The sequence below is a fragment of the Leptodactylus fuscus genome, chromosome 11 (assembly GCF_031893055.1).
Source record: "Leptodactylus fuscus isolate aLepFus1 chromosome 11, aLepFus1.hap2, whole genome shotgun sequence".
NCBI lineage: Eukaryota > Metazoa > Chordata > Amphibia > Anura > Leptodactylidae > Leptodactylus > Leptodactylus fuscus.
This window is the reverse complement of record NC_134275.1, coordinates 39,788,069-39,815,061: the sequence shown is the minus strand read 5'-3', so window position 1 is coordinate 39,815,061 and position 26,993 is coordinate 39,788,069. Positions and strand designations below refer to the sequence as shown.

The window sequence follows — 26,993 nt, the reverse complement described above, 5'->3', positions numbered from 1 at the left end:
TATAGTGCCCAAATCATATGAAGCATTCAAGTAACACTTCCAAAATGAGTCCATAATAATACCATATAGTACTGCACACATAGTATTACAATTCAAATTACAAATATTTCAACCATCTGACACAATATAAGACTAGTTGGTTATGTTTTGCTCCTGAGATTGACATTCTTAAGGGTACCTAGAAAATGGAGTCTGGTCAAATGCCCAATTTGTCACGCATTAAACTGGCCCTACATAGTATATGCCATAAAAAAATCTGAGAGCATACGAGATATGTCCAAAAAATTCTAATCAATGGGGGTTGAATTGCTGGTGTACCAAGAACTGATATCCTTGATAATGAAGTGTCTTAAAGTTAATGTGTAAAGTTTAAGAAAGAGTGACTGGACAAGACCATCATCAAGATCCATTACTGATTCTCAAGATATGTGGTCATGGTGGTCCAATCCTTACATCTCAGACTTCCGTTCCATATCTAGTGTAGTTTATAACTGGTTTCTATAGTACTGGGCACTCCCTATATATATATTACAAGCATAGTCATATGTTTTTGTATCAGAGGCCTGGCTGTGAAAACTTTTTTTTGTTGTGAGAGTGGTCAACCATTAACAAATTGAATAATCAAGGGGATATTGTTAAATTATGATGTAACATGGGTTTACCTTTAAACCAGAAATGAAATAACAAAATATAAGAGGGAGTTATGTAATTTGGGTGGAGAAATCCCTTTGGGATTTGGAATTTGTTTTGCTATTTCAGGGAACAAAAATATCCTTATTTTTAATTACGTTACATTGGAAAATCAGGGTATTCAGTGACATAAAGCAGCTCCTGTCCTGTTGTACAGTCATGACTAGGTATCCATCACATCACCAAATGACTCAGTACATTTCTACCAGAAGCCTTCAAAAATGCAGCAATGATATTCTTGGCCGTCTCCATCTGGAAGTTGTGAGAAGGTTGGTCCTGGAACGTGGCAGTTGAAGTAATCTGCAAACGAGTGTTTACTACAGAGTGTACCTTGGCTGACATTCCCGCCCGGCACAGAACTCGTGTACGGGCTCGGGACGGGTCAATGCGTCACAGTATGAGTCGTCCACTTCCACTCCGTCGTACCGCACGCACATGGCGTAGTTTGACATCACTCCTATGACAAGAAAAATAGAGAAATCGTACAAGGAGGAATAAAAAAAAAAATAGTCAACAAACTTCATTTTTGGATTTTTTGGGGGGATTTTTATATTGCATGTTGAATTTTGATGAAAAGAAATACAAAAAAAATCCTAAAAATGCAAAAATAACATGACAACTAAGAACACATAAGAGGTTCTCCAAACTATCAATTTATGTGTTATTATGTTCTTTTCAAAAACATTTTGTTTCCTAGGCATAGTACAGTCCCCTAGTGTTACTTTTTTAACTACATAAGCAGCGGGGGGCATACATAATCAATTTGGTCCCTATGGATTTGCAACCCAAGATAGTAGGGCATGATGTTTTTTCCCTTATAGACTCTTTCCTTGACTATTGCGTCAATGCAGTTCCTCTGGGGAGGGGTTTCCTGTGCAACTTCTCTCCACGAAGGCTCAAAAGAGATGGGAGGAACCAAGGCAGGACACCTCTCTTTAACAACTCCATAGCCATCGCCAGTTTTGCACTACGCTGTGGCTTATGGCCATCTATAATATGTATATAGCTTGTTTTGAGGTATCATTTTATCTCTTTATTCTGGGAGTAGATTTTTCCCTGGGCTCAGTGTCACCTCCTTTTGAATAAAAACATCAAAGGAGAGTTGTTTAAGGGAAATGACAACTGCTTTTAACATACCGTACTTTTGGCTCTGGCTGCCACCACTTAAATATATAATTCATTGATGCGACAATAAATTATGTTCTTATTGTACAAGCTCTAATTATGAACATATTGCACCCCGACAGGCATAACTGTTAAACGGTGACACTCTTAGAAATGCAATTTGACCTCTAAAATGTATTGATCTATATAGAATTACAATAGGGTCTAATTGGATGACCCTTAAGGCCTAGCCCTTAGCCTGCCTTCACATGGCCAAGTAGAGGACAGAATAAATAGGGACTCCTAGCATTATGGATAACTATAAGGTTGGTAAATCTGGCAAACATGTGGACCAAGCTTCATGGCTGAAACCCGTTGTGTGAATGCAGGATAATGAAGTAGACCCATTTCTCCAGCAATCAACCTTAACCTGCGAGGCAACTTTAGTTCACTGCAGTGCCCCCACAGGAAAAATGGAGCATTACATGTCGGGTCCTCCAGCCCTACATGACCTTTGTAGCCATTCTTCACCTTGGCTTATAGATGGAAGACCTAAATGACAAACCTCCCATTGATATACAGATGTGGACAATGTGACATAGTACGCACAGTCGCTCACCGCCACATGCCATGTGTTGAAGGATGATAAAAATTATCCTGGAGTTTTCTTGACCATTAATGATCAAAAACAAAATCCAAAAATTCCTAAAACTGACATCTCACTTGTGTACTTTTAGAATGTAAATTTTACAGGGCCGCAGTAGGTGGTGGGCTTGTAGAAAAATAATATGTTACCCTAATGGAAAGTGTCTGCCTTCATATTCAGCTTTTTTTTTTATTATACCATATAATTCCGCACTCTAGAGGAGAGGGACATGGCACGGAGCGAGCAGCCTTCCTGCAGACACAGAGTCACATGCAGTGTCTTCTGGTCTCCTACTCACAAAAGAGCCTTGTCTAAAGTCACAGGCTGTGCCCTCCTACCGCTCTGCCAGTGGAAATATTGCTGAGCCTATCTTACCACAGGGCACTGCAAGCCAAGTAGCTGGGAACAGGTTGTGTGTATTTATGCACCCTAAGCCAACCCAGTTTAAATTGTTTCACCCTACAGACACATGGGGGTGCTGTGCCAGAAGACTTAGGCATCTTATAGATCACTTTTTTTTTCAATCTAATGTTTTTAAAAAAGGGAACTTCTTAAATTGGGTATCGATATACATATCTTACCTAGAGAATATTTGCACATTTGCAACTATTTTTTTCTTTTTTCGCTCCAATGCATCTAAAAGCATTTCATCATTTTGTGTATGCAACTCCAATGCAGACCTATGTGTGTATGTATGATCATCATGATGATCCTGCATACATTCTCCTTGTCATCTGCCTCCAGTTCTTCATCTAACTATTGGCAAAAGACAAATGACTTTTGAAAGGTTAACCTCCTGTTTTATGGACAGTTATGGATAACAAAAAACTAAAAAAATTCTACAAAATTATTGAATTGGCTGTATCTGATCAGTCTGTGAGTGATTCTGGATTATTAGGCAGTTCTGTGGATTGTGGATTATTAGGCAAAGTAGTAGCCAAACTTTGAAATTATTGGACAATAAGGTGTCTAGTTAAAGTGGACCTTTCAACACCTTCAACAATTTCATTTCTTTCCATTCTTCAATAGGCGCCACTTCACTGATTCCAGCAAAGTTAGAATTTTTTCTCTGAGCAATCATTCCTCTTATTATCAGAACTCAATATTTGATGGGGAGTTGAAAACTAACAGCACTGATTGTTCTGGAGCGAGTGAGTGCTAGAGAGAGAATTGCAACTGCACCTCAATTAGTGGGGCAGAACCTATTGAAGGATACAAAGAGTTGGAGTTGGTGGTGAAATGCCATCTTTATAGGGGTTCTCCATGCAGAAAAATCTCTTTTTATTAATAGGTTTGCGAGGTAATAAGCTGGTCAATGTCAAGCTAGAGTCCTGCTGCCGGGATCTCTGATGATCAGTTGTTACCTGTGGATAAACTGGCAACAGTTGTTCCACTATGGGGACCTGTTGACCATTTCATGACAAAGTTGGACTAAAAAGAGATGGACAAATGTGTGGGTTGCACTCTTTTAGAGTCAAAAGGGGTCAATAGTTTGGCTGTTCATAGACTGGTCCACCAAAGTACCAGAGAACACTTTGGTGGGTCCAGGTTCTACAACACCATTATGGTTCCAGCAGAAGTCAAGTCATTGTGGAGGTTACTAGGGTCTATTTCTGTACGGCTGATGTAGGGCAAACCCATGAAATAATTTTATTTGATGAGCCCAAATAATCCCAGTCTGACACAACATAATTCTGTGTTAGGAGTTCCGGTGGCATCCCATGGAGGGATGGGACAAAAATGTTTTGTCCAGAAGTCTCCACTAACCTTAAAACAGGTAAAAGAAGATATATGGCACAAACCTGTGGTACATGTGGCACTGCATGGTTCGTGGGAAGACAGCTTCCATCGGTACATGTCCACGGCGCTTATTGCCTGCACCTTCCTCAGTAACTTTGGCCCTTTTCTATCGACAGACAAAACAAAGAATTAGGAACGTGTTACCGTTACCATGGAAAGAACACAATTCTTAAAGACACAGACAGTTGCGTTATGGTTCTACTATAGCTTCACGGTAACGGTTACTGATTGTGTTGGTTTATTTCGTCTATGTACATATGGAGATACATTATACAGACATGTAGCGTATTGAGGGGTGTGCTCAGGTGTTTGGTTTGGGGTGTTAAAAACATACCTGTCCTGTTCCCCAAGTAGAATCCCCAGCCTGGTTAGAAGCAGAGCTTCCACTGTCTAAAAAGAGAGAATGGGATAAAAATACCCAGTATAGAAACAGATCAAAATATAACAAAAATGGCTGTCAAACAGGGACAAGTGACTCTAGGGTCGTAAGAACTTGGAGCTACAACTGGTAGCAGTGAATGGACAGAAACCGTATGAACGTATTCTATTCTCATCGACCACTGTTGTCCGGGTTGTTGGTTTATATGATCCATTTTGAGGGTTTTAAAGGACATCTATGGGTTTTGGGTTTTTTCAAAAATTTGTCCTTTAAAAAAATGCACCACCCTTCCTCATACTTATATAACAAGGGTCCCTCCCCACCGCGTCACAGGAGACCCCTAAAGAAATTGAGCCTCCACAAAGGAAAAGAGGAAGTCCAGAGATAAGCACAGTGGACCATCTTATTGGGCCCATTCCCCCCTTTTAGGCTACTGCTTCATTTCTTCAACGCAATGGGATTTCATCATCCCAGCGCCAAAGCAAGTGGCGCTGGGACATTGAAATGACATTGTGTTTCCTTTGTAGAGGCTCAATTCCTTCAAGGGTCCCCTGCAGCGCAGGAGGAGGGAGTCCCAGAGGTCATGGGAAAAGTGCCCTATTATACAAGTATAGTGAGGGGAGAAGCATTTTTGTTTTGAGGGTGTTTCCTTAATGGGAACCACCCTTTAAGCTTATGAAGTAGGTGCAGTATTTTTGCGCCGTTCATGCAGTTTCTGTCTACCTTGACCATGTGAATGTAGTCATAACATGCAGGACTAACTATACATAGGTGTAATGCCCCACCTATAGCCCAATAGATAGACCCCCATATAACTTTCACAGGCTACAATATCATCCCCACAACAGCCAGTCCCATTGTTTTTACCAAAGATGCATTCACCGTGTCTAATTCCATACCAAGGACTAAGGCCTTTTAATGGGTCAGCCGGCCAATTGATGAATTACCAAAGACAAGGGGGTGTGGGGGTCTTCTGGAACAAGAGCCCCACATTCTGACTGGGGGGAGAAGCAGGCTTTGTATAGAAATGGGAAAAATACATGCACATAAGACAAGTATACGAGTCACAGAAATATACGAACAATTTCAAACAACAAATTAAAAAAAAAATTCGCGAAATTCTTCAAATTACATGCAAAATGGTATTTGGACTTTTCTGTACTTTTCTTGCCAACATACATAGAGTTGGTCATGAGTGATATTTTGAGTTGACTAGGTTGAGTCCTCAACACAAGTGCCAGGAGATAATATATCATCGGAGAAGAAAGTGAAATTTGGGACATCCAGGGTTCGATTTGAAGGTCCCAAATAAGACTATGAGAACAGAAACTGGTACAGATATGATGGGCTCAGCATTGGAAGTCCCCAGCTGCCATCCCATGTGACTGATCTTATCATTGGACTTGTTTTGGCTATAAAAGTGCCGATAAACCCAAGTACGAATCCAAGTCCAAGAGGGAGGCGCATGGTACAAGGATTGGTGATTTTTGAATCATTGGAGTGTGAAATAAGTGTAGTGTACATCTAGAACTCGATCTGACGTAACCAGTCATAACAACCATTAATAGGATGGACACGAGTGGCAGGACATTCATCCTAGTCCTAGTTCTGTTTCCTAGAGGGAATATCATTTTAGCAGCATTCTTTCATGTATGTTTTTTTTTTCAGTCCGGTCTAGTCTTAAGCGGGTGTGCACTTGTGTTTCAGTAAAATTACCAGCTTTATAAAATAAAACCTATTCTTTCCCTCTGGATTGATCCCACAGTGTTTTACTGGACTAGTCGATGCCAAAAAGGGAAGAAAGTGAAAAAAAAGTTTTTGGCAAGTAGGTGTGGGCCTGGATTCAAGTGTTGTTTTGGCTGCCTGACTTGAAGCAAAGTATAATGCTGTGGACTCTTGGGATTAACAGTCTGTGCACCTAAGTGTAGAGACATAGAAGTGAACATGAATTGCTAAAAAAATTGTTAAATAATTCTATGATCAATTTTTCCCACAATTTTAAAGGAATCATCAGCGCAACAGTATCTCTTTCTATTGGGAATTGTATGATTTTTATGTCTATACTAAGATGCTAGTCAGGGGGTAAAGTTGGATATATAAAGTAGATTAATGTTGGCCAAACCTGACAATTTTAGAGGGACCAAAACCAACCATCTATGTATGGGAGTGACCCGACTTTGTTCCCCAGATGTCAGGGGAAGAATGGATCTGCTGTCGAACATGCGTAATCTTTTTGTTTTTTGGATGGTAATCCCTGCCAGGCATGTTCTTCCTTCTCTCTATTATAACTTAGTACCTGCACAATCAGCCAAGCGTAGTATGTGTATAAGAGGTCAAGCGCATGTGTATGGCGGGTTATGAAGAATAGCTGTCGACCAAATGAACATTTACTGTAGCCAACAGTAGTGGGCTCAAGGAACCTCAGTCTTACTTTGCTCTGTGCTTTAGGGAATATTGACAGTAGATAAGAACGTTCTTACTCTCCATGCTCAGGTTGTTCTGAGGAAGTCCAATCGCACCCTTAGAAAAATGGGGTCTCTGCAATTATCCAGGATGTCACCTCGGAATAATAGAACTGATAAAACATAACCTTTAATAAGCCGGTTAAAATACTAAGATAGCATGAATACATAAGAAATACCCACATAAGACAATAAGTCCAACTCAATCACCACATATCTGGACACGGCGGTCCCAAAAGGAAATTAAACCAATTGGTGACTCACCTATTTGTAGTGGATGACCTGGAACTACTTTAAAAACAATCCAGGGAAGAAGTCTCCGTCCTGATGAAAGTGTTTGAGACAATAAAGAAAAGAAAAATGTCCCTAGACTATAAGACAGGGAGGGAGCTGTATACCCCTAAGCCTAACACGGGGTCACCTCCCTAAATGGCCAGTGCCCCGACCGGAACCTTGCCCTGGTATTAGGATGTCCCTATACACGCCCTCCTGGACAGAGATTTGAAAAAATGTGCTATAAAGAGTTAATTACAACTAAAGATGACATACCCGACATGCATGTTTCGTGGTGCATAAGTGACAGTAACACACACACTCATCAGGGGTAAATAACAAGGTTGCTAATAAACCGCACACATAAACACATGGGCATATGTATATATTAGCCCATCAGGGGAACAGACAGTCACTAAGGCTAGTGACTCAGTCACATTCATACCACACTAATAACAAGTGGTTAGATAGGCAGGACAGAGAAATGAACGAGTGAAGCTAAAGTTCAGTCCTCAGAACACTACGGAGTGCCGAACAGTGTACGTCCAAACCCTTCCCCTCGGGAGAGACGCGCCAAATGCGGGCATTTAAAGGAAACAGAAGTGCGCATGCGCGGTAAGTAAAACAGTCGCGCATGCCCAGATTTCATTGCTTTCATACTCTATGTCGGGCGCATGCGCATTACATTGTCTGAGCGCCGCATATCCCGATCATAGAAACGGAGCCAAACTCAGGTAAATTTTGGCATCTAGGACAGCCTCAATGTTCTAACAGCTGGCCAAACATGAAAACAGGCTCATACAACTGACCCATATCAATAAGGGGCAGAAAATATGCCTGAGCGCAAAAAGGACAATCCCCTATGCATAAAAAGTACAAAAACGCACCATCCGTATTGTTACTAACCAGACAGTACCAATTTCAAAGGAATATTTAAACTGGTTAAAAGATTCAGGAACAGCTACAAGATAGCATACCCAGTGGTCGAATTACTACACATATAGTGCCAAATATCATATGAATGAAGCAAAGCTGAGTTGTTCATTAAGACCCCTAGGGTGTGTGGTCTGTAACCTAAAGATCCACTTTGTCTCTGTCTGTGTGACCAATCTATCCCAGTCGCCTTTGCGTGCTGGAAATTTAACGACATCAATGCCCGTGAATCTTAAACCGGTGAAATTTCCCGCATGCACATCACGGATGTGTCGCGCAATAGGGGTATCTCGTGAATGTCGTATATCACCTAAGTGTTCACCTACACGTCTACGAAATTCCCTGATAGTTTTGCCAATGTACTCAAGGCCACATTGACAGATGGCCCTATAGATCACACCTTTAGTACGGCAATTGATGAAATGTTGGATAGTGTACTTTGCTCCTGTAACCTGACTCATAAACTGTTTGCCACAGGCGATATATGGGCAAGCCACACACCCACTACACCTGTAGCAACCTTTCCAGCACGCAAAGGCGACTGGGATAGATTGGTCACACAGACAGAGACAAAGTGGATCTTTAGGTTACAGACCACACACCCTAGGGGTCTTAATGAACAACTCAGCTTTGCTTCATTCATATGATATTTGGTACTATATGTGTAGTAATTCGACCACTGGGTATGCTATCTTGTAGCTGTTCCTGAATCTTTTAACCAGTTTAAATATTCCTTTGAAATTGGTACTGTCTGGTTAGTAACAATACGGATGGTGCGTTTTTGTACTTTTTATGCATAGGGGATTGTCCTTTTTGCGCTCAGGCATATTTTCTGCCCCTTATTGATATGGGTCAGTTGTATGAGCCTGTTTTCATGTTTGGCCAGCTGTTAGAACATTGAGGCTGTCCTAGATGCCAAAATTTACCTGAGTTTGGCTCCGTTTCTATGATCGGGATATGCGGCGCTCAGACAATGTAATGCGCATGCGCCCGACATAGAGTATGAAAGCAATGAAATCTAGGCATGCGCGACTGTTTTACTTACCGCGCATGCGCACTTCTGTTTCCTTTAAATGCCCGCATTTGGCGCGTCTCTCCCGAGGGGAAGGGTTTGGACGTACACTGTTCGGCACTCCGTAGTGTTCTGAGGACTGAACTTTAGCTTCACTCGTTCATTTCTCTGTCCTGCCTATCTAACCACTTGTTATTAGTGTGGTATGAATGTGACTGAGTCACTAGCCTTAGTGACTGTCTGTTCCCCTGATGGGCTAATATATACATATGCCCATGTGTTTATGTGTGCGGTTTATTAGCAACCTTGTTATTTACCCCTGATGAGTGTGTGTGTTACTGTCACTTATGCACCACGAAACATGCATGTCGGGTATGTCATCTTTAGTTGTAATTAACTCTTTATAGCACATTTTTTCAAATCTCTGTCCAGGAGGGCGTGTATAGGGACATCCTAATACCAGGGCAAGGTTCCGGTCGGGGCACTGGCCATTTAGGGAGGTGACCCCGTGTTAGGCTTAGGAGTATACAGCTCCCTCCCTGTCTTATAGTCTAGGGACATTTTTCTTTTCTTTATGGTCTCAAACACTTTCATCAGGAAGGAGACTTCTTCCCTGGATTGTTTTTAAAGTAGTTCCAGGTCATCCACTACAAATAGGTGAGTCACCAATTGGTTTAATTTCCTTTTGGGACCGCCGTGTCCAGATATGTGGTGATTGAGTTGGACTTATTGTCTTATGTGGGTATTTCTTATGTATTCATGCTATCTTAGTATTTTAACCGGCTTATTAAAGGTTATGTTTTATCAGTTCTATTATTCCAATTGCTCCTTTTTGGATTACATGTAGTGTGGCGAGCATAGTGCTTACTTTGACTTTAGTTGTTGTACTTTAGGATGTCACCTCCCAAAATCATCCTTATCCTTCCGATATGGGTGTATGTATATTTTATCCAACCTATATAAGGTTCCACATTTCCATTCCTCAGAAGGTTTGCATTTTTGGACAACTTCATCTTAGTTATTTTTGCAATGTGGTTAAAACCACGGGCCAATATATAATGACCTACAGGGAGCAGCGTGTAATCCCTGAGTCGGCGCGTTCTGCAGGTCTTCATGAATTGTGCTCGGCCCACATGTGTCATGAAATTATTGGTTAGACTATTTGATTTTGGTTCTCCTGGAAGCTTTAATATAAAGAGACTACGGTTCCCCATGCTGTGCGCTACTTCAAGTGGACTCCATAAATAAGCACTGTCCTGCTGAATCTATCATTAACCGCGAGAGAGAAGCCTAAAGAAGGAAACACTGTGTACCGTTTGGCCGGACACAACTGTTTTGGGTTTTGCATTTTTACACATTTTCAGATCTATCAGTTCCTACTCAATATACAGTATGCTACCAATTCCCCTATTATAAGGCAATGTAGGGTTAAATAGAGCTAAAAATGGGGTGTTATGAGTCTCAGCATCCCTTACATGCCCTGAATGTTGAATATAAATATAAAATAGTGCATTCATATATACAGTGGTATCTATAAGGAGGTTTATAGGGTTAACATTGTCCCTCAAATACTTCTGGTCAAAAGATATGGCCACCAGTTTGCATCCTTAGTGGAATTCATAGAGGACACAGGGTCATGTAGCAGAACTTTACAATGGGGCCCTTCCATAGGTTGGTTTATATCATCACATGCCCTATTTAGGGGTCAAGAGTGCCCACTGGTTGCTCAGCCACTTGACTACTCTTTGGAAGGGCAGGGTTGTTGGAAACTTCCCTTGTTTGCTAGCAAAGGGATAATCCTTTCCACGTTCACTCATTTGGGTAAACCTATACTAGATCCCACCAATATAGAGACCCCCTAGCAGCAGAAGGAGTGGAGGTTATGGGGTTAACTCCTGTCCTATGGCCCTCTCCTGTGAGGCGTCTCTGCAGATATGGTAATTTCACTTCTGGGTCATACCAAACTTGTTCGACCCAAAACGAATCAGTGACCCAAGCCACCTTAGTTGTGCCAAAGTAACCAAATCTGGTTTTATTCTGAATTGTCCAAGAAAGCCCTGAATATTCTGAAAATTTGAGCATGCTCTGGCCCAAAAGGGGTGTGCTTAACAAATACCCTGACAAAAAAGAGGGTGATTCCACTCAGTTTATAAGTTGCCTTAGGCAGTTTGAGGGATAGACCCAGGGGCAGGGTGTATAAGGTTAATCCCCACTTAGCCAATCGTGACCAAGATGGGAATAGATAGCCACATGTCGAGTCCACCAGGCCGGGTCTTACAGTAATAGTAAGACTGAACTAAGGAAACAGAGTAGCACCATTTAGCTACTCAGTTTCTGTGTTTTCTCAACTGTGCTAATCTATCTATACAGCTCCCGTCATGGGATTTATGGAAGGAGCATAAACTAGCACTGATTGCCTATTCCGCAAGTCCTACACTCAGGTGGTCAGGACAGCTATTCCTGTCTCAGCCATGACTAGCCTCAAAAAAATTCTATTTTACCAACCTAAATGTTGGTAAGTATAAGTATGGGATGTACGGTGGAATGAATGGGTTTCATTCATGGGGCCTGTGTCATACTGGGGAGCCTAGAGCCCACCAGTCGAATTCATTCTAGGACCCACTTGCTAAATGCAAATATTACCTGCCTCCTTTTTTTTGTATTAGCCTGCTACCTACCCCTTGCCTTAGACTAGGGCTCACCTTAGATGCGTGATGGGGGCCCCACGTTGACGGTAAGGAGATGGGACCCAGGAGGAAAGATGCCTCTGTGCCTTGATTTCAATGCATCTATGTACTATAAAATGGGTAGTTTGTTAAATATTCTACCCAGTTTATTATATAGGCACATAAACTGTGTGGGGCTCTGCATGTAGTGCAGAGATTGTGATATGGCATGCAGCACTCAGGTAGAATTAGAGGGGCTAGAGGCTCACTAGCCCCACTGTGTCACAGACCCCACTGACCCCTGTAGGCCAGTCCGACCCTACATGATATTTTCTATATTTTCTAAGGGGGCGTCAAAAATCCATTCCTTGTAGAACCCAGTATCACAACAAGACGTCTTCTGATGTCTTATGAGTGACACTAGGCCCTCAGGGACTTCAGGGCTTTTAAGCAGCATATGGTTATTGTCTGCGACTGCTTGGCATATATATTACTGGGCACTTCTGCATCTCTGCGTGTATGTCTCATGTTTTATTAAAGAAATGACAAACAGTCTCACTTTCGGGACACCTATGCTTTGCATTCCTCAAGAAACGTAACTCGCTATTTAAACGTTAAAAAAAAAAATCAGCCTAATAATGTCCTGTCTAGACTGTCTTGCTGCACAGAAGCCTCTTTGTAACTTGGGGAAAGAATTAGCCCAGCTATTATGTGCCGTACAGTAAGTGGCGGTAAACTGAAGAGCCGTCTCTCCAAGATAATGGACTCATTTTTCGGGCATGGTTCATTTCCTCGCCCCTTGCACATTATGGGACGATGTTTGCGCAAATTTTAGTGAAATACTGCTGTAAACGTAAAACATGCAAATGGAGTAAAATTAAACCCGACTTTCAAAAATATAAGCTTTGTGCCACAAAATATAATTCTATGTCATTCCATGTGTTTCCTATTAGGTGCCTACATAATTAATATCTTACAAGAAATCGATATGGTACCCCGTCATATATACAATGAAGCTAGTAATTCCCAAAGTAGGCTTCTTAATCTCACAATTAAAGGGTATCGTCAGCTGATCCGGAATATTTCAAGCTTTACTCAAGTTTTTTGAAACGGCGCCTCAGCTGTCAACAGGTTGTGTGTGGTATTGCAATTCATAATTATTGGAAAAAAATTATCATGTCATTTATTCCAGTTTTCTGGTGATCCAATCATGAAAATCATTATTCTAATCGTATGCAACCTTCTAACTCACTACTTTTGTGGGAAGCTGAGATTTGAGGTGCTGTTTGGAGTTGTTTTTCACAAGTTCACAGAAGTAATTGAATTAATTACCAATTAATTGTATACACCAGCCAAAAAAATGGAGAAAATGGATGGAAGCGAATCACTTTTTGACCTAGGGGATCCACTATTTTGCCATAATTCCATAATGACCATATGGTTCCATCAATATTACTGCTGGAGGCACGGGGACACCTAAGCCAACTCTCCAGCATGAAGACCACAGGTCTCAGCTTCCTGGACTTCTACATGTAGTACTTGGTACAGTAGGGTTGAGGCAACTCTGATCACTCAGACAAAAATGACCACCTCCATGGTAAGCTGGCTATAGACTCTATTCATTACATTTCAAAGGAAAGGTAGGACAATGTAGGCCACAGGCATAAAGTATGTTCCACCATAATTTTACCTATAATATAAAACATGATGGATCCGAAGAACCTTAAGAGATTCTGGAGCTCACCTACCTCACTTTCTGGGTCCTATTTGTTGAAGGGACCGTTGCATTGGTCAACTGCGCCTCAGCTGAGGTGTTGATGCTCAACTCCAAGAAAGTGACATTCAGGTCAAATGTGGCTGTCTCTTCATTTTCCTCATAATCAGAGTACAGACTGTCCAGGTTGGGCTCCACGGAGTTAAGAGGTTCTCCACTGCTTCTGTTGAGGTGATGGAAAGTCTCCCTGGATCCTGAGGCTTTGTGGGAAAACTTCTTGGCAATGGCATTGCCAGGGAGGAACTCCTTGGAGTTAAATCTGTGCGAGGAATCTTGTTCTCCAGTGTCTGAGATATAAGTAGTTCTGTTTGTGGTCAGATCTACATGAAGAAGAGGAAATAGCTTTGTTTTTGTAAGAGTCATCTAATACTATTTAAAGACATAAAATCAACCAGTAAGATAATTCAAAAAGTTGTCACGATTTACCTTTAATTGCCTTGCATTTTGGCCTTTTTTCACAATCCATGGCTTCTCCTCCTTCATACACTTCGTTTGTGTGCTGCTCATTGACTGGATTGCCAGTCTCCCCTGAATTTCCCCAACCTTCCCCTTTTGGTCTTCCCTTTTGTAAATTACTGCCAAGGCTTCTATTTTGAGATGTATGGTCCTCTTCAAACTCTTTGCTTTCCTCACTCTCAGAGTCTGGGAAGGGGTAATAGATTGGCTGAGTGACCCGAGAGTGTGGTCTTCTGAGAAGGGTGTATTGGAAAGTGATTGAAGGGTTTTTGCCATTTTGGTTCCATACCTGTAGATTAATATGAGTTATTTCTGGGCTTAAACCACATTTCAGACTAAGACCATGACATTTGGTTGGATATGCCTTGTAGAATGATGGCCCCATTGAATAGCCTTTTATCATATGTTCTGACTCATACGTATTAAGGTGTTTCCACCATATTTTCTGACCTCTGGAAAAAATTTTACATGGCTGAACATGGCCAAATTTAATAATATCATGGCTGCAGAACCATAGGAAGTGATTTAGGCAACCCATGGCAAACCAATGCATTTTAATGAGATGAGATATTGCTAGTGTCTCCATGTAGGCTAAGCGTGGTTATGTGCAACCAACTGTGGTTTTATTCAGTGGCCAAGCCTGCTGAAAAATGACCAAATTGATATAACTAGCAGCAAGAACCTCAACATTCACTGGGATCCCATTGGCTCAGTGAATGCAATAAGATGGATCACACTGCTTAATAAACACAGTTATTGTCTCAAGCTAGAACATATGCAGTCAGTTCTTCGGTGATCACCATGATACCCAACTATTCAGCAATGGTGGTTGATTGAAAATAATACCTCCTTTATTGCACAATATGATTCGTCTCTAGTCATCTTCTAACAATTTAACATCGACTACTGAAACTTAAAAAATGTGCATGACTAACCATGATATTCAAGCCTTGGTTGGTTGGTCCTTGAGCTACTATATATTCTATTCCGGTCTCATACACATCCATTGGTCTTCGGTATTTAAACACTGTGCCAGCAATGTTAAAATTTTTGGGGGTGTCAACTTTGAAATTGCCATTGAAGTAGTAATATCCAGATTCATCTGCAACAGCTTGAGATACAAAATAGTTTGATGACCCAAAAAAATAAGAACATTTGTAGAGACCATATTTGCATGTTCGTATTTTGACCACTTGCCTCATATCATTGAATGATACTGACCTAAGACATCCGCAGATTTCTTACGTTCAACTATCTGGATATCTCTTGCTCCAGAAGGAATGTAAGTTACTAGAGCATAACCTGGAAGAAACAATACGTGATAGAAATATTTGGTTCTTAAAATGGTCTTGGTCAAAGGAATTGGTTCTAACATGTGTTTCTCCTACATGATCTTCATGTATCAGTAGAAACCAATGGAAATGTCAATCACTCAGCATTCACACTGGTTTATAGTGGAGTACAAAGAAATTAGCATTGGGTAATTGTAGTTGGCCAACCCATTTTCCATGTGCACGTCATCGTACTGGTTCCAATTGTCCCACTAAACATCTATGAGAACCACTTTGGAGATGCTGCAGATGTTTGGTTTTTTTTTTATCTCGGCCAACATTGGTCATCCCATGAGGGCAGGAATAGAGATATAACATTAGCTGACTCCTTCAGCTGTATAGTTAAGGGCAAAGTATTAGGTTTCCAAATTGTTCCCATATCATAGGGACGGAAGCATGCAAATAGATAAGCCTCAACCATTTACCAAGATGGGAAGCTCCCTTCCTGTAATTCCCAGTGACGTGGACACAGCTGCTCCCATCTCCCTGGCAGACACCACATTTATCCAGGGTGTGGGTGGAGAACAAAACCCCGTCACATCCAATTGGCTGGGGAGAGAGAAGCGGTAAACACAATATGGACCAAGAGCACAAAGTGCATCTGTTCAAAGCTTCAAAAGAATTTTTGGCCAACGTTCTATGGTAATGTTTCAACAAACCTCACATTTTCCAGACACGCAAACCCCTCGATAGTCACTGTATTTGCAGGATGTCCCATCCCGTGCCTGGACCATAAGTTGTCTCTGACCATCCACTGTGGTGCACTGCAGGTCACATGGTTTGCTGGAGATGTGCACATAGTCATCTAGAACCCAAACATGGTGGTAAACACATAAACTTTTCCAACTAATACAAAGCTAAAATATGGATAAGGCTCTCTTGTTCCACATATGACCCAGCAATGCAGTCTCATTTAAAGGGAAGCTCCAGTGTCCTAGTAAGCCTATGATGGGCAAGAAGTGTATGTGACGATATATGGGTGACTATCATTCACACATGTGAAAATCATAGTGGTCATCCAGGGACAACAAGCTGGGAGATGACAGCTTTACTTTGCTTAGGTCCTAGAGCAAACAAAGTTATTCTTCTTTTTAGTGAAATTAAGCGTGAATTTTCACCGGAGAGTTGTCAATGAAATTCTCCCAAAATTTTAAATTTTTACTCCCTCTTAAATGGAGTTTGTCACCAGAACCCAGTATATCAACACAGCTACCCATTTAGATAGGTTAGGGTCACCTGAATTATATGGTGTCTTCTCCTTATGAGATATTGCTTTTTTTGTCAATATGAAAATTTGCTCTTTGAGGCCTTGAGTATGTGGCCATTGTGCCAAGGAGCTAAATGGCAACACTCTCGCAGCGTCAAAGAGTTAATTTGCAGGTTGTCAAAAATGGCAATATCATGGGAGCAAAGGTAGCAATTCACAAGGGGAAAATCACCATTTGATACAGGTGACCCTAACCTATCTAACTGTGGGGCCCATAAAAGTGTGTACGGACACTCCCCAAACTGGTAACACCCAAATGTCAATTTATCCATGTATTTCCAGGAGGATTAACAGAGCAATGGCACAATGGAAGGCTCATAGAAAAGATAAATAAAAAAGTTTTACTACAATAGACATGTCAGGAGAGGTGTCTAGTCCTCTTTAAAACCCATTGGACAGATCCAGCTAAGTCAATAAGTGTTTCTTGCCTTCAGCACCACGTGCTTAAATGTGTGTACAGTCTTCACCACAAAAGTGTGTAAAGGTATTAAAATGTGATTTAGTGACTAGGACTGGGATTTTCCCATATGGAAATGTGCACTGTAATGAGGTCATATCCATTGGTTTAACAGGACCGAGATGTGTAAGACTGACTATAAATGGCTTCTTCAGACTTGGAGTCCCTCCAAGCAGTATATACAGAGGAACCGGTAATTTTGTGGCTTTCCTCTTGTAAATCACAGGTGAAGCGTCACTCACCAGGATAGAGAGGTTTCCACTGATAGGTTTTTCCATTATACACATGAGAATTGAAAGATGTGCACTGTTCTTCTCGGAAACTTCTGCTGTTATTCGGACATTCCTGTAAGGACACAACCACTGGAGATCACCAGGTTTCATCATTCTCTTAAGAAACACTCTAGCCATAAGTGATACACTGTGTTGTGTGTTAGTGCAGGACCTGTGGGGCAGAGCATAACACAGGGCTTCTCTAATTGGTGCTCTTTGAATACCTGTATCATGCTCCGCCCCCGCAGAGCCTGCACAATTCTACATAGGGTATTCCTTCAATCCAATCTAAGTAATTAGACTATAATCTGCCTGGAGATCTGAACGCAAGATCTATTTAGTAATATCATGATTTATACTCTAGACACATCCAAACCTGCATTCAGAATTCTTTGAAGCTTCCTTATCTATTGCACTGAGTATAATTCAGTTCAATATATTTTATATTACAGATAAAGCACAAAATCTCCCCTAATGCACAGAAGTAGAGTCTGCAATGGGCAAATACAATTAAACCATCTAGGATTCGTTGAATTCAGGTAGACCAAAAGGTAAAGAATTAAATAAGTCTACTTTTATTTTTTTCCTGAAACAGCACCTCTCTTGTTTATAGGTTGAGTCTGGTATTTAATTTCTTGAATGAGACTGAGTTGCAATACCAGATGCAACCTATGGACAAGTGTGGCGCTATACTCAACATCATCGACTGCAAAGTTATTTAACTTCTTACCTGGACTTTGCAGAGCTGATATCTTTTGGATGTCCCAGTGCAGTTCTTGTTCCCAAGTGAACTGAGAGATTTCCGCCTGGAAATATAAAACATTATGCCTTACTTAAGAAAAAAACCTGGAACAACCCCCAACTGCCATGTGCTATTTATAATATTGGTGTCTTCATATGTGGCACATGGGCCTTCAAGTCTCCTCAGACACTAGGAACCAGTCGTGACTACCCATCTGCACCCCCCCTCCCCCCATAGCTCCAATTCAAAGTTCACAATTTCCTGGACATATTGTTATACGATATACATGGTATGGTAATCGGTTTTACCTTTGTCTAAGGCAATGCCTTTCTTGAGACTTTACTCCTCCTCCACAGGTTCTAGTACAAGCGGTCCATTTGGTCCACTCTCCCCACCAGAATGTTGTCACGTCTGTACCATCTTCCAGGCTGTTAGACGTCTGAGCAATGTCCTGATCGATTTCCAAGGTTTGGAGGAAATGACAAAACAATTTAATATTCACAGGGCTAGCAGATTGAATGGCGCCTCATCCACTAATCCCCCAATAGTAAACCTAATAGTGCCCAAATGATAGAAAGAACGGGTGTACCAATAGGTCTTCTGAAGTTTGTTGTGGTTATTCAGACAGGCTTCTGCTTTTGAGCCCCACCCCACTTTTTCACCACCTACAACCCACCAGGCCATACAGAACCATACTATGTACTACATCTAAGGTGATCGGGAAGTTGACATAGTGAGACAATTCCTAGGGGTCCAGAAGATGTACTCACTTGTGTGATAGAAAATGTGACATTTCCTAGCAGAATAAGAAGAGGGATCCATGCTTTGCTCAGGCTTGGACTGGTAATAAATAGGACGGGTTGCAGGTTCCTGTGGATAATACTCATTTCTAGAAGAATAAAAAGAATTAATGAGGCTATCTCCTACGAATGATGTCCATGTAGTTGTCCTCTTATTGAAATTTTGCTCAGAAAAACTACCCTGGATTTCAGATAGGTCTAGTAGAAATGAATTGCGGTCTAAAAACTTTATCGAGTTATCGTGATGGTAGAGCACATAGTTGACCACAAGACCTTATTCTTCTGTTCACAAACCATAGTTGAAGGTTTCTGACAGTAGTTCTTAAATCACTAGGCCCCAGGTCTGTTACCCCTATCCATTTTACTGTGGAGGAACCTCTGACAAGAATTTCCCTTTAATGGGAAACCCCTAAAACTATATCATCCTTACTGTTAAGGTGACATCTTTTTATGTCTCCTGGAGAAACACTAGGTCATACTGTAGGGTCTACTCTGACAAGTGCGGTGGGATCTTCTCTACAGTCTGAGACATAAATACTTCATGGAATTCAGACAACAAGAATACGGTGGAGCTCCTAACAAAAATACCCCTCATTGAAGACCTTCTAAAACTACCCTATTTATCCCAAATTGATCAATTTCTGTCTACTAGAGAACATTTAGGGTATGTTCACACGGCAGAAAATGAATGGGCCTAATCGGGAGGGAGTCTTGCGCCGCGGACATTGCGGCTGAGTCAGCTTTGGAATCCGCAGCAAGATAGGGCATCTTGCTTCTTCTTACCACTACTAGCTAGCGGAAAAAATAAGCAAACGGTTAGCTTTGAAGTCAATATGAACCGTTTTGGCAAGCGGATTTTGAGGCCGAGTCTGCGTTAAAATCCGCTGCCAAAAAACTCTGTGTGAACTAGCCTTAAGGATCTTCTTTGAACACTATGACATACTGTAGGATCTACATCAAAAAGTGAGGAGTGATCTTCTATTCTACAGTCTGTAACGAAAATCCTTGAGGGACCAGGGAAGGGGTTGAGACAAGAAGAATTTTGTGGACCGCTAAAGATGTGACAGTCTGTTTAAGGACCATCTCTATGTGGTATGAGTAAATATTGCTTCCCTTTGTGAAGATCTAGCTCTCACAGAGGACCTACGAAAGATCCAAATTTTTGGACCTCCCAATTTCTTGGATCACCTTTGTATCCATATAGGACAACAAAGCAGGTGGAATTTATGTTTCAATTTTCGTTTTTTTTTTAAATTTTACTTTTACTAAGAAATAAAAAAAAATAAAAAAGTTACATACATAATAATTAAGTAACCAGACGATCATCAGTGACCTAAAAGCACTAGTGAACTTCAAGAAAGATCTAGGCCAGATGTGCAAAATCTGTTCCTTTGGCATAGAAGACCCAGCTGAGGTAGAAAGCCCTGGGGTCAGTTTTTCATCTCCGGCCACAGCATGTTTGACTAGGAAACAAATCCTACTATTACATGGAGGAGTTGAGGCCAGCCTTAACACAGACTCCATTCAGTCAGGAGGTGGTGTCATGGGACAAGCACTTCCGTACATCGGCTCTCAAAACAAGCAAACAAACATGTGCGCATTAGGATCATCTCACGGTGTGAAGAGTTGCCTCCACCCATGAAATGTTGCGGACCATCAGAACAAAGGGTTATTCTTCAAGTGATCCTTGAGAAATACATTTTCATGTCATTAAAGGAAAAATAAACTATACTCCTGTTGGGAATAGATTTGGAATTTTTCGGGAGCCTTACTCTAAATTCCACTAATATCTCCTGCAGATTCTGACACAGACATCGAAATGTGGTGGCATATTAACTGTAAGGGTTTTATTGGACCACTCATATCAAGATGAGGAACTCTATCAGTTAATATTGCCAGGGAAGTTGCAGCTGGCTACATATTCCTTGATATTTCAGCCATCCACCCTGGACAACTACTTCTGCAGCCAATGACCACCCTGGACAACTACTTCTGGCCAATGACCACAGGTCTAGCTTGTCTAATCCTTGGTGATCCACTGATTTTGCTAAGAGAAGCTCAGTGTGACTGCTCATTTTTGTTACAGTGTCCTCTGCAGGTGAAAGGTAGTATAACAAGATGTAATTTCAAATTAATAATACAGTACATTCATTGGGTGAGTCCAACTGAGCAGAAAATCTTTCTTAGTAGCTCTCCTTTAGGATTAATAGACTGGCACCCGAGCAAAGGACTTTATTCCCTTTATGTCACTTAAAGAAGATCTTTCTTCATCTCGACCAAATGGAGATCTTTTCATCATTTAATAGCCGTCACTACATTGATTCTGGAACAGTTGAAACTATTTCTCTAGACCCCACCATTCCTTAGCAATCCCTGCAGTTAGTTTTGGTGCCTGATTTGAGACTAGATTCTCTAATGGCAATGGGTGATGCCAGGCAGAAACAGCTCCAATCAGACGCAGACAGTGTTAGACCTCCGAATCACACCCCTTTGTCTGCTCCTGTCTGACACCACCCATTTGACATTAGAGAGTCTAGTTAGCACCAAAACTAACTGCCCTGATTGCTCCGTAAAAAATCCAACTGTGCTGGAATCAGTGGATGGATGGCTGTTAAAGGAGTTGGTGGAATAGGTGAAAGGTTAATAGAGCAGAATGTGAGGGGTTCGACTATGTGCCTCCTTCCCTAACTATTGTGTTAATCTATGTCCCTTATTTTGTTGGTGAGCATATAGTAAATATTTCCACCAAAATCTTGTACATCTCGTCACCATCTGATGCATGTCCAGACAAATTTATCCCTAGATCTCCCTTCTGGTATATACTTTTAAAGGGACTGTCCACTAATATAAAACAAATCATATCTGTTTCCTTCCAAAAACACTGCCCCCTCTGTCCATCGATTATGTCTGGTAGTGCATCTCAGCTCTATTGGCATCAATGGGACTGAGCTGCAATAACATCCATAACCTGTGGACAGGTGCGATGCTGTTTTAGGTAGAAAGCAGCCATATTTTTCTAATCTTGGACAACCCCTCTTAAACAAACACCCCTCACCCCATTACCCCATAAAACCTGCAAATATTTAACCTCCAGTCAGCATTAAACCACCTGAGCCCCTCATTGCGTCTTTTTTCCTAAGCGATTGTTTGAGAAGCACACTAATTCATTGATGAACTTCAGCCCAGAGGTTTTGGCCGGTTCCTCAGCGGACAGGTGTCTCAGTGTCTTCCCACACTTGCTTTTCATTAGGTCTTCCAGACATATCTGGGATCGGGCCAAGAAACACTGCTTAGTGCGACGTCTAACATGAACTTTCAAGGAGGAAAGAGCGAGGATGGAACAGCCACAGTTTAAGGAGCTGGCTGCAACCTCCACTGAAGGAACAGTATACACACGGATTAACTAGCGGGGATGGAACCTATAAAAGAACAACCATTCAATGTTGTTAACAATATATTGTTGTAGGGCCGTTAAGTGTGGATCCTTCAGACAATTTATTAAGTGTGAAGCAAAAAGTCTTGGAATGGCTGAAGACTCTGCTCCTATATTATTCTAGGGTAGCGCTGTCCAACTTTCTTCTTTTTGGAGCGTGCTGCTCGAAGTGAAACGTGCTGGATCCTATTAAAATAATGAAGTCATACAATGAACTTCTAGGGTGGTCCTATGTAGGACGGGGGTCAAGAAGAAAACCTAAAGGGTCACATCCTGTATGTTCGACTGTGTTGTATATCACATAAAAAAAACCACTAACGCTTAAAGGGGTTGTCTGGTTTAGAAATCCCATTATCATAATGAGTTGGGGGGGGGGGGTGTAGGACTTGTTCAGGACCCCAGTCTATTAGCTGGAGCAAAACATTGCTCTGGAGGACACAAAACATCCATGCTTTAGCATTGATTTCAGTGGGAATGGTGTTGTACTTCATTCACCCTCTGGAGGAGCTGCAGGTAAATTAAACAGTCTTCATACATAGATTATAGTTGATCAATGACCAGCACTGGACTGACATTGTGCTGATGATAGAGAAGGGGTATAGAATTGGGCAGTAGTCAAGACCTCTTGCAAGATATGCCCTGGCTCATTTTATTACCATGCTACTTACCAACCATCATTGGATCTATGAGGAACATACTCGCCTGCATTTTATTTGGGTATTGCAGGAGAAAGGAGTGCTGTGAAAAATATCCACATCTCTTCTGGGGATCATCACATCCCTTTTTATTTATATCCACACCAAATTTTTTGTGACGTTGTCACTAAATATACTGGCCACACCCCCTTTCCCGGATGCAATAGGCACATGAAGTGCCCAAATCACATATACAGTCACTGCTAGCCCCACGGCTGATGGTTTGTCGGTCTTTTGGGACTGCGGGAAGACACCCCTTACTTTTTCGGGAGCCTCCTAGACCATCCCAGTATATGATATCCATACACAGAATCGACTTCATTGCACGTGTTTTTTACCCCATAAGGACGCAACAATAACTAGTCAACTTAATTTATGTTCAGTTCACATTAGCGCTGTGATCTCCTTTGTTCGGTTCACTTGGGGACCCAATCATTGCAGAACCAGGCCATTGAAACAGCGGTTACACATGGAGACTAGTAGACCCCATTGACTATAATTGGATCCACACCATAAAGGAGTGGAGAAAAATGTCCTCCTTGCAATACTTTTCTATCTGCCAATTTTCAGCGGTTTCTAAGATGGAGTCTCCATCACAGATGTGAACCAAGCCTTAGCTGCTTACACTTATGTGAGTGTGAAGTAGTCTGGCATCCCACTCATGGCTTATAGGTGGCTGTCTCTCCCCCATAATTTACACTGCAGCTCTGCTTGTTGACTACTTTGCAAGAAGGTGACAGTCATAGGGGGCGTTATATTAGAGTCTCATAACCCCTGAAGTCAACATAAGTGGTTTGGCCCAAAATGGGACAAGTAGTGGTGATGGGTTATGATCAATGGATGGAAGATAGATACTGAAAAAGGCCATTGCCATGATGAGTGTCAGCCGAAGCCACTGATTTCACCTCAATTAATATGGATGGGGATATCTTGACTCTACCCTGATGATAGATGTGGGGGTGGGGGTTGGAGGTAGGAGAAGGTTTGGGCTGTGGAATTTAAACATGTCCACACTTTATGCTCTCAGAAGAGATAAGCCACTGTCAAGGTGTCTGAAAGCAGAAGACAGAAGAACAGACACTCAAGTTAGCCAAGCATGCATGTATTAGGGGGTCAAAAGGAATAGAAGCAACCATGGTTCTGCTAAAATTGGACTAACATTCATCTAATGTGTGTGGGCATCTGTAGATTGAAGCCAACCTAACAATCAGCTCATCACCTCAGGTCTGGTTTCTCTAATCCTTGATGATCAGCTCATATGTGGCTGCTCAATTCCCCTGCAGTGGCCTCTTCAGGAGAAATATGGTATTACATATCGCCCATGCAAATTAATGGACAACCATGTAATATGTAGGTTCACTAAGTATACCAGAGAGACGCTCTTTGCCCTAACTCAAAGACTTGGTCTGAAGCAGCGGGTACTGAAATACCATCACTGATAATAGATACCAAATCTATAGGATCAAAAAAGAGACTCCTTATCCCATCTGATCCAATATTTGGTTATAATGAAAATACCACCCCTACTGACTAAAATATCCCTACGTGTCACAGCTTAGCACAGATAAAACAGCTCATTCGCATGAAGACTCCGCCAAACAGCGCCTCATATCTTAACTTCCTTATATCTAGCTAGTCAGATAATGAATATGTCTTATATGTACCTACTCAATAAAAGTCCACTTTTTGAAAAGTCTGAACACTGTAGATATTGACAAACATCTCCTCATATCTCAGCTTCCTAGACCCCATGAAATATAGGAAAGAGGACTATAAGGATAACATGGAGTATAATTGAGGTCCTAATCTGTCAGAGATAGTAACATTTTCCTCTGGATGAACAGCCTCATATTCTTATTCTCAGATGACCAGATTCAAAGTTACAAGATTTAAAAAAATTTTAATTTAAAAAAATTTGTCATGTCACATCAAGCCAACACCTGTCCATGAGAGCCAGTGGACGCCATGTAATACCTCATGTGCCCTGAAGTGGCCACTGCAGAGGAAATATCTGACGTAACCTTGCACATCAATAATGTGTCAGATTTCCAGGACCCTGACCACAAGTGATAAACTGAAATTTGGGTGCGGTATTTTTTTTTAAAAAAAATATCCAATAAGTCAAAAATCTGATGACGTCAGCCATATAGCTATGTTGTCTTGGATATTATATATGGGTACAAATGGTGCTCGCCATTTTTCCACCATTTGTTAGATATTTGCAGCCTAGTTCTCATACATTACTGCACATTGGGCCAAGGACGCTGAGATTGGAGGGACTGTTTGATGGAGTTCTCACACTTTGCACCTGCTAGTAACATAGTGGTCCAGCCAAGTGAAAACATTTTGGCTCCTTGACCCTGCATAGTTGATGAGTATAGGTTTTAGGGAGATACATAAACTGCTTTAAGGTTCTACCAACAACATCCCAAATCCCAGCTTCCTGGTGGTATTTTCTACTGGGTAAACTGCCTTATATTTTATTCTTAGATTATCTGATTCAAATTATTTTGCTAAAATAAAAAACCAACAGAGAATCAAAAATTTGCACTTTTCCCTAAAATTCAAATATTCGGTTTTCCCCACACCTAGAATTTTCAGTTTTCCCCACGTGACTGATGTTTTGTAACTCTGACCAATACAAGCCAGTCAACAAAGTCTTGTACCATAGAAATCGGTGATATCCATTGCACTAGGTGCAGCGCCACTAACACTTCTGCATACTATACCATCAGTGCCATATATATATATATATATATATATATATATATATATATATATATATATACTGTATATATGTAAAATGCCAAGTTATATACAGAGGACATATGTCAGAGCATATGAGATAGAATATTACAATCTCTCCCACTCCAAAATTGGCTGACACCAGGGAACAATAGCTTGCAAGTACAGAGAATATTGACTGCTCCCCCTTTTCCTTAACCCTCTGGCGCCCTCTTACCAATATGGAGCAGTTATTCCCAATGCTCAGGGATGGAGTGATCAAGACAGACTGACAGGTAGCCTGACAACGTGACAACCACACACAAACTCGACAACCATACGAGACATATCATTATTGGCTGCAGAGCTGAACTGTCCATTTAACTCCTTGTATACCATTCTAACACTCTGACTTACCTGTGGGAGACTACAGCGCAAGTGCAGAATGATATCACTGTAAGTAGTGCAAAAAGGTAAATTCAGCTCTGCTACATCTAGACAGAAATCCCTATACATTGCATTGTAGTGAATGGAATGAATGAAAATGGTATAATAGTACCTTGCAGTGTGTCTGTCTGTCCCTGGCAGTGTGTCTGTCTGTGTCGTCTGTGCCGCCCCAGTCACTGCTCCTCTCTTTTATAGCTGCTGTCAGACAGACTGTCAGGAATTCACACTTAGACCCACAGTTCAACCTCACTCTCTCCTGTCTTCTCTCCTCCTTCAGAGTTTATTCATTGACTCTCTATTATAGCCCCCTCCTTCTTCCCTGTTCTGCTCTGCACTCTCCACCCACAGCCCCTATTCCCAAATCCCCCCCCCCCCCCCACCATGCATCCCCTCTCATGGCAATAATGCCTTTATCATTCTGTTTAAGTCTGTCTTACTGTCTGCCCTGACATCACTCATAAACAAAGCATTAACCACTAAGCTGACTTGCAGGAGTCTGGGCATTTTCCAGGCTGCTTTACAATTACAATTCTACTTGGGGTGATGATAGAGAAATGGTGGAGAGAGAACAGAATGGACCGATCTGTAACTTAAAGGGGATCTCCAGATGGTCTCACTACCTACAGTAGC

The 26,993-nt window shown here is 41.4% G+C and overlaps 1 protein-coding gene across 1 annotated transcript in view; it reads right to left on the bottom strand.

Annotated features, from left to right (window-relative positions):
- Positions 1-26,595, bottom strand: part of ADAMTSL2 (ADAMTS like 2) — a 37,985-nt gene extending 11,390 nt beyond the window's left edge. Inside the window, exons 1-13 of the mRNA XM_075260830.1 lie at positions 26,476-26,595; positions 19,035-19,153; positions 18,573-18,715; positions 18,253-18,328; positions 17,493-17,595; positions 16,186-16,331; positions 15,952-16,075; positions 15,417-15,497; positions 15,131-15,306; positions 14,166-14,484; positions 13,714-14,059; positions 4,243-4,346; positions 1,021-1,147 (exon numbers count right to left, since the gene is read on the bottom strand). Coding sequence (XP_075116931.1) covers positions 1,021-1,147; positions 4,243-4,346; positions 13,714-14,059; positions 14,166-14,484; positions 15,131-15,306; positions 15,417-15,497; positions 15,952-16,075; positions 16,186-16,331; positions 17,493-17,595; positions 18,253-18,328; positions 18,573-18,715; positions 19,035-19,151 — 1,862 coding nt within the window. The 5' untranslated portion in view covers positions 19,152-19,153; positions 26,476-26,595. The remainder of the gene's footprint in view (positions 1-1,020; positions 1,148-4,242; positions 4,347-13,713; positions 14,060-14,165; positions 14,485-15,130; positions 15,307-15,416; positions 15,498-15,951; positions 16,076-16,185; positions 16,332-17,492; positions 17,596-18,252; positions 18,329-18,572; positions 18,716-19,034; positions 19,154-26,475) is intronic.
- Between the last annotated feature and the right edge of the window lie 398 nt (positions 26,596-26,993).